A 17,332-nucleotide genomic window follows, 5' to 3' on the forward strand; every position below is an offset into this window, starting at 1 on the left:
GCAGAATAAATGTTCTACTGCTTTATCAAAAATATCCAAGAGGGTTTGTTAACATAGGGACCAAAATTAAACCAACACAGAGACACCAAATGAGAAGGTAGAGAAGAGTGCAGTGGCCTCAGAGCCACTTTCTGCTCTGAGCTACAGCACGAGCTGACCCTTCAGCTGCTGCAGATCACAGCAGCACCATCTTCCTCGAGGCCCTGCCAATTTACGTCATCCGAGAATCCGGCCCAAATTCAGGCAAGTCATTTCCAAAAACCCCATGTTTCACTGTCATGAAAATGCCACCATTTATTTCCCAGCTTTCTGCAGTGCTGGGAGGTCGAGCCCCCCCCCCAACCCTGCGTTGTGTAAAAGGGCAGGAGAATTTCCCAGCACCAGGAAAAATGCACTGCTGTCATTCCTGCCTGTGGATGCTGCTTGCTCCTTGAGGGAAGCAGGTTTCCAGCAGGACTTAGTAATTTTATACACTTTGATTTGCAAAGCTACCTCTTTGTGCTGCTCAGGGGGTGATTCCTCCCCTAGATTTTCCCTCCCACAGCACTGGGGTGTCAGGGCTGTGTCCCCAATGTCCCCAATGGTGGGAGATCAGCTCAGCTCCATAACCTCCCTCAGCCCAGACACCCCAAGAACAGGGGACTTCATGGCTGGTAGAAACCCTAACCAGAGCACTGTGGTCCTTCAGAGCAGATGGTCCAGCTGAGGGACAGTTGTTCCATAAGAGCCCAGCTCCTGTCCCTCCTGGGCAGCTCTTCTCCCTTCCCCAGGGCAGCCAGTGCCCCACGGAGAGGCTCAGAGGAGCATCTCACCCCAGAGCTGAACGTCTTTAGCCGAGACTCCTGATGTGACGGTGCATAACAAAAAAGTTCTAAATACATGCTGTTGCCAATGCAACCCAGAAGCAGGAGAAGGGGAGCAGGAGAAGCTCAGCAGTGTGTGGGCAGCTGCTGTGCCAGGGTTCTGTCCCTATGGGCTGGGCAGGAGCTGGCGGAGCAGGTCGATGACGAGGGACACTGGCTGCACGGTGTCGTACTCTGCAAACAGGTGACAGAGGTTCTCCGAGTCTGTCTGGCTTTTGGCCACGAACCCAAAGATTCTTTGAGAAAGAAAAGAGGTTTATTCAGTCTGCATCCAGGAATCTGAAGGAATAGGCTGAAACCAGCCCAGCCACAAAGCCAAATCCCAGTTCCAGCAATTCCACCTTGGCCCGCTCCCCAATCACGTTTCCTTGGAAGCCAAGCAGCCGGGAGGAGCATTTTTGGCAAGGCTTCCCCAGCTGTGAAAAGCTTCTTGAGCACAAGGTAGAGCCAGATATAAACTCACTTCCTGAGCCCAGCACAAGTCCCTGGGAAGCCTGAGGGATTTGGACGAGGGGTTCTGCACAAGGGGATGTGGAGAACTGGGCTCAGCCAAACCTCTCATCCAAACCTACAGAGCAACCCCCCCAAAAGCTTCACCCATCAGTCCCACGCCTCATCCTGCCACCATGGTAACTTCTATCACATCCCCTCCTCATTTTTAAGCTCATTCTCTGCTGCTCTGCAATGCAGCCACTCCCCAAAGCAGCATCAATCCCCCAGATTTCAGCCCCCCACTCCATGCAGGAGGTCCCTGCTCTCACCTGGAGGACTTGCAGTACTTCTGCCACCTGGGGGAAGAACAGAATTGGAGTTGCTCAAAGGCTGATGTTTAACTCATTCCATCAGCTGCAAAGCCAAGGGTTATGTTTAGATCCACCCCAGCACAGTGTGCCCAGGGCAGTTTTATGGAAATTGGGATTTGAAGTGGTGCAGAGGCACTGGGAACCACAGGGAAGGGAGCACAGCAGGTGGTTCCAACAGGCACAGCTGCCCAAAACTCACTTTCTGTTCTCAGGGTCCATCCCACAGAACCTGATGGCAGCCAAGGGGTAGTGTCGCCTGAAAAACACCCTGGAAGGGGAGAGGGAATTGTTAGGAAAGGGAAGGGCCTGAATTTGCAAACCTTGTGGAGAGACTGAGGGTCTCAAAGTATGCCAAAATCCCAACCCTGGCTGCAGCTGGTTCCTGCATCCCACCAAACACAGCACCCCTTGTTAAGGGATCAGGTCCATCCCTGGGTTGTGACATGGGTTTGTCCAACCAGGGACAGTTTTCCTGAGGTTGGGAGGTGAGGAGGGAGCTGCTTCTCCATGAAACCCCCCTCTGGACCCCCCCCCCCCTTGGTCCACCCTGGTCTCTTACTTCCTCTGGACATCGGTCAGCGTGACGCCCTGCTCTGTCACCCTGAAGTGCACCAGGATGGGGGTGGGCAGTGTTTCCAGCTCCAGGGTGCAGGAGATGCCTTTCAGGATGGCTGGGGCTCCTGTCAGTGTCTCCACGTTCACTGAGTTGAGGTACAGGACGTTGCACACTGCAAGGACAGCACAGGATGTGACACGGGCCAGACCCAGGGCTGGGTCCCAGGGGTCATCCTGCAGATCCCTCACACGGACCCAGGTCAGGTTTGTTTTGACAAAAATTAAAAGATTTGGTGACTCAGAAATTCTTCACTAATTTAGTTTGGTTTACTTTAATTCTTTGCACTAATTGTTGTAAAAGTCAAAGTATTTAATTTCCCGTTTCTAAATGTCACATTTGCTGGGGTTTTTTCTTCTGTTTATTACATATTTCCTTTAATGAAAAGCAGAAATACCCCAAGCCAACCAAGGGCTGAAGGCCAACCTAAAACATGACATTTCAGGCTGATTGAGCTGTTTAAAGGGCTGTTCTGGGTCAAACTAAACTTTTCAGCTTGCCAACTGATTTTTCAGAATTTCCAGCAAAACAAAGTAGTCTCCAGCTCCCCAGCCTGGGCTGTGACCCGTGTGGTCTCCTGCCCTTCATTCTTTGCTCTCACCTTGAGCCCACCCAGGCTGAGGTACACACACCCTTCCCTGCTCTGCCATTCCCACATGTGCCCCAAAATCTCCCTCAGTATTTTCACCATTCCTCTCCTAAAGCTCCAGCTGTTCAACCCCCTTTAAAGCCCATCAGGAGAGAGATTTAAAAATCAGGAACTTTTTAAACTGTGGAAACCAGGGATCTTTTATCAGCTCATGACCTCAAGAATTGTGTTTTCAAGCATCTTGAGGACTCAGAGTCTCCTTTCCTTAAAAAAATCAGGTTCCCTTGCAACCCAGGGAAAAATCTGCAGAAATCCTGCAGGGATCTCCAGGGGGATGTCACACCAGTGCCCACCAGTGCCCAGGGGTGATCTGCTGCTGTCACAGTGAGCCCAATGTGCCAGCTGGGCTGTCCCCAGGGCCAGCAGCCAGCTCCTGTCCTCACCTGCAGTTCTCCTGGCCAGGGACAGTGCAGATTCGGGGGCACAGTCAGGGCTGTCCTCTCCATCAGCGAGATCTGCACAAAGAACAAGCAGGAGCAGTGATGCCACAGGCTGGGCTGAGCAGGTCACCTCTTTGGCCCTTCCTTATCTCACAAGAGGCTCAAAAGCCCAGGACCACTCTAATTGCAGGGGTTTAGAGCAGTAATTAACTTAATTGTCCTTCATTTCCCTCTCCGGGCTCTGCTCACCTCTGATCTCCTACTTCCCTTGCCCTCTCCCTGTCCCCAGCAGAAGGGAGAGGCTGTCCCATCCCCAGGTCAGCTCTGAAGGTCCCTGATGCTCCTGCAGCCAGGGGAGCAGCCCCTCGCAGGCACCCGGGGGGTTTCAGACCCCTCCCCACAGCAGGACCGCGCCCACCCCCCCGGAGCATCCTCCCGTCCCCTCACCTACCTCGGGTGGGGATGCTGAGCTTGCAGGGCAGTGCCAGTGGGGTGATGGAGTGCTGGTAGACAAAGGCAGAGAGGCTCCCTGCAACCAGAATGGTGAGTTAGGGGGGGCTGCTGCCTGGGACCCCCACCCACACATCCCCACCCTGCAGCAGAGCCCTAGGGAGCTCCTGTTCCTGCTTTGGAGGAACCATGGTCTCAGTGCCAGGGAAGTGCAGGCAGGACCTGGGGCTGGGGGGGTTCATGTGCTGTTAAAACACATTCCTGGTCCTGGTTGGTGCTGCCAGGGGCTTTGGGAGCAGCTCCATCCTTACCAAAATACAGCTCCTCACTGGCACCTTTCAGGTGAACCCCTTTGGTGGAGGACTCGATGAGGAAGTGCCGGACGAGGTCACTGCTCTCCTCACCTGCCAGGGGCACCAAAATCAGCATCAGCACCAGGCCTAGTGCCACTGTGCCATCCCTGCCCACCCCAGAGCCCTGTCCCAGGGCACCACTGTGCCACCATCACAGTGCCAACCCCTGTGAGAAGTGGAATGGGCACCCACAGAATCACTTCCCACACACCAGAGCCCTGTGGCTTCTCACCTGGTTTTGAGTAGTTTCAGTTAAACCCTTGAAGCAATGCCCCTGTTTGCATCCCTGTACCTGTCTGGCTGCTGGATGGAGAGCCAGGAACCTTCATGGCCAGTCCAAAGGAGCCCCTGAACGAGGTGCTGTCCCTCACGAGGAATGTGCCTGGCTCCTTGTCCCTCAGCAGCTGGATTGCTGTCAGAGCACAGGCAGGGCTCAGCCAAACCCAGCAGGTGGGACCTGCCCGTGCTGTGCCCTGCTGCTCTGCAGGAAAAGCTCTGGAGTGTGTGCCAAGGACAAGTACATCCCTTGTGTGCCACCAGCATCCCTGCAGGATGGTCCCACAGGTCCCTGCAGTCCCCAGGACACTCTGAGTGACAAGCAGAAGCTTTGCTGGACTTGGAGGACACAGAAGGGCTGTGACACAGCCCTTGTTTCTTTGCTGCCCCCCCTCCACACCCAACAGTCCCCCAGCAGGCTTTGATTTGTCCCCACTGAGCCCCCACAGGGACACCAAGAACTCTGGGGACAGGCCAGAGCCAGAGGTGGGGTCACACCCATGGAGCCTTTCCTGCCTCACCTCGGTCCCTGCTGATGCTTGGCTTGAACCAGTATTTTGATGTGTCCATCACAAACTTCATGGTGGGCTGCCCAGCCTTCAGGGGACCTGCAGGAGAGCACAGCATGTCAAGGCCAGCAGAGCCCAGCAAAGACATTTCTCTCTCTCAGGCTGGCCAGGACTGAAGGTTTTCCCATCCTTTGGAATCCTTTCCTCCCCACTCCTCAGAATAGCTCATTCCCATGCAATTATCTCTCTTGGCAGGCTGTGATGCAGTGCAGAGAGGGTCACATGGAATCCCCTGGCAGTGCCAGCCTGCCCAGCCCTGCACAATCCACTGGGCCATGGGATTTACACCAGGATCTGACCCACACACACTCCTGCCATTCCCATAAGGATCCCAATTAAAACCCTCTGCCCTGAGAGCTGCCTCTGCTCATCTCCTCCAGAGAACAATACCCCCAGTGTTTGCCCTTCAATGGGGGACCTTGTGAACCCTGGTACCTTTTGGTGTCCTCAGAGCAAACCCCAAGCCTTCCTCCCAACCCGGTGTGGCTCTGCAAACAGGCAGGACAGGACAGAATGATGCTTCTCATTCTCAGATACTATAAATAGGTGCATCTGCATCTCCTGGAGGGTGCAGAGCATTCCTGGCTGCTGAGCCCATGCCCCAGGACACTGGTGGGCAGAAGGCTGTGGCTAATCCAGGGCCACCAGCCTCAAGCTGGAGATCACCTGAACCACGGGGAAACACAGCAAGAAGGACCTGCCACCCTTTGTGTCCACAACCCACAGCTAAAGCAGAGGGAAAATGGGGTTTGCTCCCCCTTTCCCAGCAGCTTTTGGGGTCTGCAGCTCGTCCCCACCCTGCCCCATGACTCACTGTCTGAGAGGCAGCTGAGAGCAGGCGCTGACAGCGCGTTGTTCAGAGCCCCCAGCCGGGGGGCTGCGCTGGAGCCGGGCAGGGGGGGCTGTGAGGCAGGGCTGGGGGGGGCTCTGGCCAACAGGGAGGTTCCATCTCCGTGCTCCAGGCACCCGTTCACCAGCAGCACTGGGATGTCAGCAGCAGAGGTGAGGATGGAGGGGGGGCAGCTGCTGGCCTGGCCCTTCTGGGCCAGGGAGGTGCTGGTGCTGGGGGAGCTGCCTGCCCGGGGGTGTGGGGGGCTCTGGGCAAAAGCTTCCCTGGAGTGAGACACGATGCCAGAGGAGGGGGAGCAGGGGCTGCCCAGGGAGCTGGTGGTGGATGGAGAGGCAGCAGCTGAAGTATCTGAATCCTCATTGTGGAGAGAGTGGGTGCTGCTGCAGGAGGGAGACAGAGCAGAGATCAGGAGCTGCTCACACACACACACAGACCATCCCAGCCACTCACCAGCCCTGCAGGGCATAATCTCCCAGCCCAAGGAAGGAATGAGGGATTTGGGTACTGCCCTGTGCCCCTTGCACCAGGCACAGGGGGCGTTTACCTGCCCAGGATGTAGCTGGTGTCAGAGCCAGGGCTGGTGGAGAGCTGGGACACCCAGCTGCCCCTCTGCTGGGCCCTCAACACCTGCATGGGCTTCAGCAGGTTGTCAGCACCTGGGCAGGTGCTGAGGGCCCCGGGGCTGCAGGAGGCTGTGTCTGTCTGTCCTGCCAGGCACTGCCAGGCTGTGCTGCTGCTCTCGGATGCTTTGCTGCAGCTCAGGGCAACCAGCTGGGGGCTCGAGGGTCCGGGTGGGCTGCAGAAAGCCACGCTGTCACTGCTGCTGTATTTGCCTCCCTGTGCCCCTTTTTGGGGCAGGAAGGTGCTGGTCTGGGGGGACCTGGAGAAGGGGGTGCCCGAAGGGCTGGGGGAGCCCTGTGGCAGGTCGGGCCCCGTGGCTCTGCCTGGTGTCAGCTCTATGTACTTGATATCTGCAGAGAGAGAGAGACAGAGAGAGAGAGGAGGTCACGAAGGATGTGGTGTGCAGAGCTGGGCTCCTCAGCAAAGCTCTGCGAGGAAAATGTCTGTTCTTCCTGCTGGGAATTCTGGCTCCCTCTCTGCAGGGCTGGGGGTCCAGCAGCGGCTTTGTTGAGACCCTGTGGGTGCAGATTCCTCACAGACCCCGAGGTGAAGTGATGCCCTGGTGCTGGCAGGCTCCCAGGGAAGGGGGTTACGTGCGGTCATGTCTGGCTGCTCAGACCCCCCTCTCCTGCACTACCCAGCCAGGACCTGCTGAGACCTGCAGCCAGAGGAGGGTGTTCCTTCCAGCAGCTGCTCTGTTTGTACCTGACTCAAGAGAAAAACACCTGGCTGCTCCCCCTGGGGTGATGTCAGCTTCGGAGGGTGGCCCTGCACACCCTGGGCAGAGGAGCAGGGGATGTCACCTGGCCCCAGGTACAGCTGGGCTTCCATCCCAATGAGCAGTGTGGCAGAGGAAATCCACGTGGGACAGTTACAGCACTCTTGTGTCCATAGGACAGACAGGGGTTGGCAGCTCCCTCCTCCTTTCTCCCACCCTGCACAAATCTCTCTAGAGAAGTAACTTGCAATGAAAGTCTCTGTGCCTTGCTGTGGGATTCTTCCTTCTCCTCTGTGTGTGCTGAGCCAACCCCTCCACTTGCCATTAGTGACTGGGAACACACCTGACAGAGTTATCTCCTGTCCAAAACTCTCAGTGGAACCTCACCAGGGGTGCCTGATGCTTGTTCTTCCTTGGACAAAGCCAGCATTTCTGGCTGAGCTGGAAGAGCCCTTCTAGCAAGAGACACTCAGACTTGATTTGAGTGCTTGCAGCAATAGCAGATCCATCCCATCCCAGGGGAGCTGCTCTGCTGGTTAATCACTCCAGTGCCAGAGGTGTGCACCTCCCTTCCAGTCTGGACCTGCCCAGCTCTGCTTTCAGTGCCTGGTTCTTGCCCTGCCACGGAGTTCAGGAAAGTTCCCTTTCTCAAAGGTGTTTCTCAGAGAGGGAAAATCCTTTTTGCTGCAGCAAAGACAGACTCAGATAAACACAGCCAGCCATGAGCACCAAGGAGGTGCTGGGTGAGCCAGGAGGGCTCATCCCCAGCTCAGGTCAGCTCTGTGTCCTGGTTCCAGCCACAAACCCTTGCAGAGAGCTGGCCCGATGCTTTTTGTCAATGTCTCCCCAAAGGGAGAAAGAAATAGGGATCTTAATTGCCCTTTAAACAGCTGACAAGTATCTGTGCACCAGGCTCAGGAGGCCTTTTACCTCTTACTTCTCTTCCTGTGCTCCTCTTATCACCTGTGGTTAAACCTCAAATATTTGCTTAAGACCTTGGCAAGTTTTCCAGCACCAAGGAGTGGCAAAAGGGGCACAAACAAGGAGCTCAGATGTCACGCAAGCTGAGATCTGAGATCTCCTTTCTCCTCTAAGAACTAGGAGGACACAGAGGGAATAATGCCCCTCATGATCATGCCTCCTGCTGTCCATGAACAGAATCATGGATTAGGCTGAGCTGGCAGGGACCCACCAGCATTTTTGAAGCTTCCTCATGGTCTCCACTAGACAAGACAGGAACAGGTCCTTGTCACTTCTCTTGGGCACCATCAATCCCTGCCACCCTCCCAACAGGGCACAGCTTGCAGGGCTGGAGCAGCAGGAGGTGAGTGAACAGCAATGCTGCATTATAGGAGGAAGTTTGTGTAAAAAACTAAAAGCTGTCAAAACAAAATGAAAGCTGAAGTGAGGCTTTTCCCATTGAACTCGTGGCCAGTTTTCCAGATGTGCAGTTCCACACTTGGAGCCTGATTCTCCAGAGCACTAACACATTACCTGTGTGTGCTGGGGCTCCAGCAGTGCAGGGAGTGGGGCAGTGGAGTAGGTCAGAGCTGTACAGCCAGAGCTGTATCTGCACTTTGTCACGGTATTTTATCTGCAAGGCCACCCTGTCCATCCCAGCAGGAAGCAGGGACACTGTCTGCTCTGGAATTGCCTGCAGTCACACCCACCTCATCCTTCTCCAGCCTCACCATCCTCATGTTTGCATGAGGGGTCAGGGAGAACTGAATTTTTTTCTTGTCTTTAACATCCTCACATTTGACCTTGCAGTGTAAAGAAGCCTGGGGAGTGATTGTCAGGGTGTTTCTGTGTGTAAAGACAGGGAAGGCAATAATGCTTTGGGGAAGCAGGGAGACCTGAGGCACCTGAACCACCCTAGACCTGTCAGCAGTGTCAGCTCCCTATGTGCTGTGCATGTTCCCATGCACAGGGTGTTGAACACCTAAAATGAGCAGGAGAGCCCAGGCAGGAATACTTGGATCAGGAGCAGCTCACAAAGCAGAGCTTGGGTTGCAGGGATGACAAGGAAGAGTTGCTCAAGGGTTCACATAAGGCACTGGTGAGCAGAGACAGGGCTGGTATGTGCTGCTGGTGCCTTGCCTATGCCAGGTATGCTGCCCAGGGAGTGCACAAACCCTGCAAAAAGAATTTCCCTGGCAAAAGAGTTGGGAACACTTAAATGGGATGGTTGTGCAACACTCGATACCTTAGCCCAGGGCTCTGGAAATCTGGCTGCAAATCCATGTGCTCCCACAGGTCAAGTGTGACCCTGGGAAAGACTCTGCTGCCCTTGAGGGGAGAAGGGTCCCCACTGGGCACCCAGAGCCCAGGGCCAGCCATTGGTGGTGACAATTGGGATTAGAAGTTTTCCAAGAGCTGCAAGTCCCATTTGTAATGAGAATTGTTTTCTTCAAACACAGGGAAATGAACATCAGGTAGAACTAAAGGCTGTTTTCCCTGTTCCCTTCCGGACCCCTTTGAGCTGTCTGGACATGAGACATGTCAGCAGTGATCAGACCAGGGTGGAGCACGGGAACAAGGCAGAGTTTGGATATGCAGCCTGTCCTGCTCCTTAACATGGAACCCTGATGTCAGGAAACATCCCCCCACGCTGATTCCCCTGGGGACAGTGGGGAATGTCCCTGATGCCCATTTCCAGCCTCCCCAGCAGCACAGGACCTTGTGTGGGTCCAGGGGACAGGAGAGTGCCTGACCCCTTTGCCCCAGGCTCTGGCAGAGAGTTTCACCAGTGGGAGCTTCACCATCTCCACAGCCTGAGCGCTGCCCTTGCCTCACCTATTGTCTCCAGCTCCTGCTTCTTGGTGGCCACCGTGTCCCCCCGAGGAGCAGGCGGGGCTGCATCCTTCACTGGCCTGCAGGGCAGCGGCTGGAAGGTGGGGTCGATTTCTAGAATCATCTTGTTGAGAGTCTCTATGGTGACATCCAGGGAGGGCGACATGGGCTGAGCCTCAGTGTCCACGCTGGTGCTCTCCTCCTCCTTGGGCTGGCTGGGGGCTGGGGGTCTCTCCCAGGAGGAGTTCTGCTGGCCCTTCCCCTGCGTGTGAGCAGGATGCTCTGACACAGGCTGGGCTCCGTGTGCTCTCCCGCTGGGGAGCAGGCGAGTTTTGGGGTGCCCCATGGAGGGGGGATCAGTCCAGGCTTCTGTGGAGTAGTAGATGTACTTGCCTGGCAGCCTGGAGCAGCCCGGGTACCCTGCAGGGCTCAGGCTCTTGCTCTCCTCCGGTGAGGAAATGCACACAGTCTGTCCAACACGCAGCACGTGGGATTCTATCACCTGGGACATGGTTTGGTTTTCCGGTTTCACAGCTTAGAGGCCAAGGGAAACCTCCTCCTTCTCCTCCTCCTCGCCTCCTTTCCTCCACCAGGGCCCTCAGACCCCGTCTCCAATCCAGTCTCCAGTGGAATAAGAATCTGAGGAATGCAGAGAGGAGCGGTTACACAGGCATGCCCCGGGCAGCAGCAGACTTCAGCGGAAAAGTCTATAAAAACGGGATTTGGAGTGAAAGCTGGAATTCAGCTCATATGAAAACAAGTCACCCTGTCCTGCTTTTCCACCCCCTCCAGCTCCCAGTGCATTAAAGACTCATTGGCAACAGCTTTTCAGGATTCAAAGGCCTAAAATTGATCCCTGCTTTTATTTGCTAATTTTCTGAATTAAGAATGAAATGAAGACTCTAACAGCCTCCCCATGGGACCCTGACCCACAGGAGCCATCCAAGGGCAGCCAGCAAGCCTGGAGCCCTGCAGGGCAGAGAGATGGAGCTGCCTGCCAGGGCAGCGTCCTGCAAGTGGGTGTACAGCTAATCCAGGATTTTATTTTCCTGGTACAACACAAGTCTGGAAGCCTGTGGACGTGGCTGCTGCCTCACTCATGGTGCTGCCCAAGGGATCTGACTGCAGATACATTTTGGCAGAAAGTATTTCTTTATTCCTCATTATAAACCCCTATGGAATGAGGTCAGCTTCCCTCGGGGGTCTGGGAAAAAGAGTTTTGGGATGCTGGTTGGAGGTAGGGAAGTTGTCCTGCTGCTCCCCTCCTGCCTGGCAGGAGCTGTCCCTCCTGCTGCCACCAAACACAGAGGGACCCTCACTCCTCGGTTTGGGATGAGGGAAATAACCCCATCCCCCACTGTGGCAGCCAAGCCCAGCATCTCTGTGTTGGGGACATCCAGGACCAGCACATTCCCTGTGCCAGCACCAAACCATCCTCTCTGATCCCTGGGGTGGGGTATCCAGAGATGCAGAAGGTTTGCTGGCAGCAGTTCATGTCACAGTTCACAGCTCCCTGTCCACATCCTGTGCAGATTTGCTGTGTGACACCCACAGAGGGGCACATTTCATACAATATTTGTCCTGTCCTGCATCGGTCTCCAACAACGCACTTATTTACTCTCTTATCCTGGTCTGATTAACAATGGAGTCACAGGATTAGGAGCGAGACACGTTGCCCCAGGGCAGGCAGTCCCCCAGCCCCGCGGGTGCGGGCAGAGCCGGGCTGGTGCCCTGCGTCACTGACTGTAATCGGTGACTAATGCCCCGCCAGGTGTGGAGAACAGCCGCGGAGGGCGGCTCAAAACAGAGCAGCTGTGCCCTGGGTGAGTTATATAACCCCGGAGAAGCCCCATATCTTGCCAGAGAGACACTTGGAATACCCCGAGATCGTGAAGTGTAGGGAATTAGGAGTAAAACATCGCTGCTGTCTGTTGCTGCTGTCAGCACCGGCCCCGGGCGAGTCCCAGCAGGTAAAGCCCTCTCCAGGGCTTCCGAGAGCAGGGGAGCTGCAGGAGTGAATAAATACCTCAAACCCCATTTACCTTCCTGTCAGCCCGGCCCCCGCCGTGCCTCCTGAGCCCCTGCGAGGTTTTAGTTACAGGAGAGGCAGGAATGGCTTGGGAGCAGGGCTGGGCTGCAGGAAGGGAAGCACCTCTGCTGCCTGAATTAGACAGGTCCAAAGCACCTCTGAATTGTTGCTAATTATTCCTAGAGGTGGGAACCTCTGGGAATTTGGGGCTATGCTGTTGGAGCCAGGTCTGCCTCAGTTCCCACAGGAGGTGGACTGAGTCTGGAGCCAGTTTTTCCTATGGAGAACCAGCTGTGAAGGGATCTGCCAGAAACTGGGGGGCAGGTGGGTGAGGGGCTGCAGGTAGTGAGGTCCCTACTCTGGCTGCCCTCCCTGCTGGCTGTGCCAAGGCCAGCACCAGCACGTGGCTCTTCCTTGACATTTCCAGACCCCAGGACACAATGGAAGCAGGAGCAGGCTGGGAACCAGCCCCTCCTTTCCCACAGCAGCTGGGCTGGCTGTGCCAGGGCTCTTCCAGAAGTTGGTGTCACCTCTGGTCCAGTGACAGCACAGCTCTGCTAGGGGGTGGTGAGAGCCCAGGTAAGCAGGTGCCCACCTTGGGAACCCACCCAAGGTCTCCTGCCTTGGGGCACCGTGTGCCACAGCACTGCCAGCTCTGCGTGAGAAGCGCAGTGTGGTACAAGGCTCGGAGGGAGCGTTCGTTAAATATAAAAAGAAGAGTCATTCCAGGTCAAAAACACAAGTGAGATGGAGTGAAAATTGGATTCTCCCCTGGGGAGAAGAACTGCCTGGCTCCAGTCAGCATCCGCAAGACAAGGCTGGTTTTAATTTAAGTAGGTACAGAAATAACGTGCAGGATGCATGAACCAGGGCTGCCGGGGCTTCCAGGAGCATGCACGCAACAGCTTCCCTCCTTTCTTGTACTCCTGCCCTGAGTTTTTGATCTTTCTCATGTGTGGTGCTGCCAGAATTAGCCTCCAAACCTCATTTCTCCTCCTTTCTCTCCTCTGGGTTGAAGTGAGAGGTCTCCCAGGCTCCTTACAGGAATTTTGAGCCTTGGCTACAGGCTCTTGTGCACAGAGAAAGGCTGAGGTGAGTCACACGGTGGCTGGCACAGCCATGGACAGGTAAATGCTGCTCACAGGTATCAGGACACCCCCAGAGCCACTAGGAATGGCAGTGTCCCAGGAATATCAGTGTCCCATGCACAGGCCAGTGAGAGCTGGGCAGGGAAGAGAGGCACAGGTAGGAACCTGTGTCACAAATATCCACACCATGCTGTGAGCCAGGCCTGGGCTCTGTGGCAGCAGCAGAGTGAGCTCTGGGACAGAATCAGGGCAGCCCTGGCAGAGGGAACCCCAGAACTGCAGCCATCCCTGGACAGGCTGGTTCAGCCAGGGCTGGGAGATCCACTGGCTGTGTGGAAATTCCAGGGAAGCAGCTCTGTTGTCTCAGCTAAATCAAGGCTAGAACAGAAATAGATGGAAATAAGCTGGCACAACCACATCCAGACTGGAAATTGCAGAGTTTCTACTACTGGAAGCAAACTGTGCAACACAACTCTCTCTGAGCTGAAGGGGACAAACCACATATTTCACATGCAGATGGACACTCTTAGAAACGTCCTCAGTGAGGGACCTGCGTGCTGTACCAGCAGCCCCAGGCTGTGGGGCTGGAGCTGCAGCTCAGCCCGGCAAACCCAGCTTGGCAGGAAAAGGAGGCGAGCTCGGGGTGTCAGCACTGGCAGTGCAGCAGCCAGGCGGGGCAGGGGTGGGCGCTGCCTCCGCAGGGCTGCAGGGCGCGGCTGGCACAAGCAGGGTGCCCTGGAGCCAGGGCTGTGCCGGCACACCCCGGCTCGCTCGATAACCGCAACCCTTCCCAAGCAAACCCGCCGGGCACGGCCGAGCCCGGGGATCCACATGGAGCAAAGTTCCTCCCGCTTGAGCTCCTGGAGCCCAGGGACTCCCCAGCCCCGCTCGGGGATCCACACAGAGCGGACACTTGTCCAAATATCAACAGTTTTAATTTTTCTGTGGTTAATTATTTTTTTAAAATCCAGCTTCTAAATATTTGCAATGCCCTCAATATAAATTAATAAGTTTTGAATTCCTTTAAAGAAAAAGTTTGCAAGTTTATGCCTTGCAGATTTATTATCGGTATTTTAACTTTCCCTTCAAACCAAATTGTAATAGATTTCTAGTTTAGATTTTTCAAATTATCAATGAAATTCTTCATGAACACAAATCATAACCGTTTCTATAATCATCATTTGAATTGCAAATTAAGCAGAAGTCCCTCCTGCTTGGACTGCGAGGGTTCAGGGACCCCCACCGAGCAAATCCCTCCTGCTAGGGCGGCGGGATTTCGGGGACCCCCAGCTCCGTCTGGGGATGCACACAGAGCAAATCCCTCCTGCTGGGCTGCGAGGGTTCAGGGACCCCCACCCTGCCTGGGGATCCACACAGAGCAAATTCCTCCTGCTTGGGCTGCGGGATTTCGGGGACCCCCCCAGCCTTGTCCGGGGATGCACACAGAGCAAATCCCTCCTGCTCGGGCTGCGGGACCCCCGGGACCCCCCAGCCCCGAGCTGGCTCTGCCCTGGCACGGGTGGGGCAGGGGAAGGGCAGCGCTGCCCGCAGCATCTCCCGCAGCATCGCTGCCCATCCCAGCGCTGTTATTTGCAGCTCAGACACCCGAGCCGGGACTCAGCCTCCCTCCCTGTCTGTGCAGACCCCAAAACAGCCCAGCCAGCTGCCAAGCCCGCTTGTTTTTCCTTGCAACGTGAGCCCTGGGAGCCTCCCGATGACAAGCCTGTTACACATCCCCTCGCCAGGAAGGGCAGAGGGAACTGCTGGGACACCCAGGATTTCCAGAGCTCATTATGCACAGTTTAATCACCGCGAGGGCTGCGGGCGGCTTGCCTGGATTAGAGGGGCGTGCTGAGGGGGGTGAGGAAGAAAGTTCCCATGGTTATGCTGTGTTTTCCCTGCAGAGCAGGGAGAGCCACGGTATCGCATGGCAGATATTAATAAACCCCAGCTCCGGGGGGTTCCAGCACCTGGTGCCCGAGGAGGGGCTGCCCTCCCACGCCGGGGGAGAAGGGGAGTCTGTCAGAGCCTCCTCCCTCGCTCAGACATCTCCTCAGCAAGAAAAAGCAGCGCTTTTGAAATCCCAGACAGCATCTTGGTCTCTGACCAGCCCCCGGAGCCGCTCGATGGGGCAGCACCCGCATGAGCAGTGCCAGAGCAGGATGTTTGGATGGAGCAAAGAAAAACCCTCCACAGCAACCCGAGAGCATCCACAGCAGGACCACCCACCCCCAGCGACTCCCCCCCCTCCCAAAGTGCTGCTTGTTTAGCAATATTTCAGACTTCTGGAAGGGTCTCCAGGCTTTTGGAGGAGGCGGGTTATTAGCAATGTTGAAATCGCTGCTCCAGCAGCTCCCCCTCCCACTGCCTCACAGCCCTTTCCTCTCCCGGGACAGCTCTTTCCCCTCTGGCAAGAGCTTCTCTGGGTACAAGATCAGCACAGAGCCTGGTCCTTGTTTCCAAGAGAGGTCCCAGCACAGCAGGAGAAGTTTCCCCTCCCCTCTTTGTGGGTGAGCAGTTGACATGGGAGGCTCGGGGACAATGTCTTTAGAGCAGGGTGTCTGTCTAAAAATAGGCTAAATTAGCAAATCCTAAGAATGTTTGAGACGAGTTACAGGAACAGACACTAACGAGCTCCTCAGAGCACCAGCCAGGATGTTTCTTCTCTGAGACCATGGGAACATCTCCCTCCAGCCCTTGTGGGACTCACTAGGCAGCATCAGACAGGAATCTGCAGCATCAGAGGCTGTTTCCCTGCATTTCAGGAGTGCCCAGGGGAGGGAGAGGATGGCAGCTGCTGCACAGGGGGCTCTGCATGCTGCAGATGTTTCAGAAGGGTCCTGAACATCTGTGCTGGCCTGGGCACATCCCCTGCAGTGCACAGCACTGCACCAGGCCTGGAAACCTGAAGCACCAGAACATGCTTCAGGCTCTTCCCTTGGGTCTAAGCAGTAGAGGTGGGACTGGATTCTCTTCCTCCCCTCCTCAGACTCCATTTTCCTCCCAGTACATCTACCTACAGCTGCAGCAGATCCCAGCACTCCCACCTGGAGCCCTGGCTGCACAGCTTCTATGGCATCCTCCTGATAATCCCTCTTCTCTGACACAAAGATGGAGACCCAGAACGTGGTTTTGGTTTCACAGCATTTTTGTTACTGACCCCATTCCCAGGCTGTGGCTTAAGAAGGTTCAGTGGTACCACAAGAGCCTGAATAACTCGGTGCCCCACACAAACCTCTGCCCCAACCACTGACACTTCTGCTCCCACGTGGCACTTTTATTGCCCTGAGCTCCCCACAATTCCCACACCACAGCCTCCCACAGGGAGGAAGGAGACACTGGATCATGCACTGGAACACACAATCCCAGCCACTTCACCTCAGCTGAGCTGACTCGAGGCAGCGGAGGAAACATGCACAGACAACAAGCACCACTGGAAATCTTAAATAGGCTTCAAAAGGGTAAGAAAGGTAATTGCTCCTGCCATAAACCCCATGGACTACTGAGAAAACCTCAGAACCTCAGCAGAGCAATATGCATAATTCCATACCACTGCTCCCAGCATTATCCAGAGCCTTCCCCACCCTGGATCACCACGGCTCAGTTTCTGCCCACCAGCAGCACTGCTGGGGCAGGAACAACCACCTCTTGGCTTATTTGAGATCCCTGCAGCAGATTCCTCCCAAGGCACAGGAATAATCTCCAGCTAAATGCAAAGCAGCAGCAAGAGGAGCATGGAAGGGAAGAACTGATACGAACTGCACGCAGCATTAGCATGAGAACTGAAAGAATAAAAGGACTTGGAAGAGGCACGGCAAAGGCAGAGACAGCCCTGGAATGAGCACTCGGAGGTACCTGCGCTGCAGGGCTCGTCCCCAGTCCTGCACGGCGCCGCTGCAGCACCTGGAGCTCATAAAGCACAAGGGTGGGTCTGTGCAAGGAGCTTGGATTTAACGGGAGCGCGGTCCCTCCCACCTGGGCCGAGCCTCGCCGCCCCTCCGTGCCCCGCAGGTGTGGTGCGAGAGGGAAGCCGGACCCAGGCACGGGGTTTGGGGTGTGTTTGGTGAGGGGCCAGGCTGCCCCCGGAGCAGCCGGCACGGGGCACAGAGCCCCCTCCAGCCAGGGACGGCTTTCAGCTGGAGCAGAGCAGGGTGACTGCTGGGGCAGGTGAGGAATTGATGCTGCAGCTGCCAAGGGCTGTGCCTGCCCCTGCATCCCTCAGCCCTGGCACTGTCAGAGGGGCAGTGATGGGGACTGAGCTTCAGCCTGTCTGAATC

The 17,332-nt window shown here is 55.8% G+C and overlaps 1 protein-coding gene across 2 annotated transcripts; it reads right to left on the reverse strand.

Annotated features, from left to right (window-relative positions):
• Positions 1 to 16,995, reverse strand: TNS4 (tensin 4). Of its 2 annotated transcripts, XM_079328051.1 has the most exons (13): positions 16,911 to 16,995; positions 9,942 to 10,577; positions 6,351 to 6,777; positions 5,771 to 6,186; positions 4,909 to 4,995; positions 4,404 to 4,523; positions 4,070 to 4,162; positions 3,760 to 3,837; positions 3,312 to 3,383; positions 2,226 to 2,394; positions 1,866 to 1,934; positions 1,625 to 1,651; positions 1 to 1,099 (listed from the first exon to the last, which is right to left on the reverse strand). In XM_079328051.1, the coding sequence occupies exons 2-13, from the start codon at positions 10,447 to 10,449 to the stop codon at positions 970 to 972; spliced, it is 2,196 nt and encodes a 731-aa protein (XP_079184177.1). In that variant the 5' UTR covers positions 10,450 to 10,577; positions 16,911 to 16,995; the 3' UTR covers positions 1 to 969. The 2 variants fall into 2 exon arrangements, with proteins under 2 accessions (XP_079184177.1, XP_079184178.1); XM_079328052.1 differs by lacking the exon at positions 1 to 1,099 and having other exon boundaries at positions 1,645 to 1,709; positions 16,911 to 16,965.
• Positions 16,996 to 17,332: the final 337 nt, after the last annotated feature.

This window comes from Erithacus rubecula (genome assembly GCF_903797595.1).
Source record: "Erithacus rubecula genome assembly, chromosome: 27".
NCBI lineage: Eukaryota > Metazoa > Chordata > Aves > Passeriformes > Muscicapidae > Erithacus > Erithacus rubecula.

Excerpts from the sequence above, each read along its gene's own strand:
- TNS4 (XM_079328051.1), bottom strand. The coding sequence starts at position 10,449 with ATGTCCCAGGTGATAGAATCCCACGTGCTGCGTGTTGGACAGACTGTG. Across the intron at positions 4,163-4,403 it reads TCCATCCAGCAGCCAGACAG|GTGAGGAGAGCAGTGACCTC; the intron begins GTACAGGGATGC and ends TGCCCCTGGCAG. Across the intron at positions 1,935-2,225 it reads CTGACCGATGTCCAGAGGAA|GGTGTTTTTCAGGCGACACT; the intron begins GTAAGAGACCAG and ends CTCCCCTTCCAG.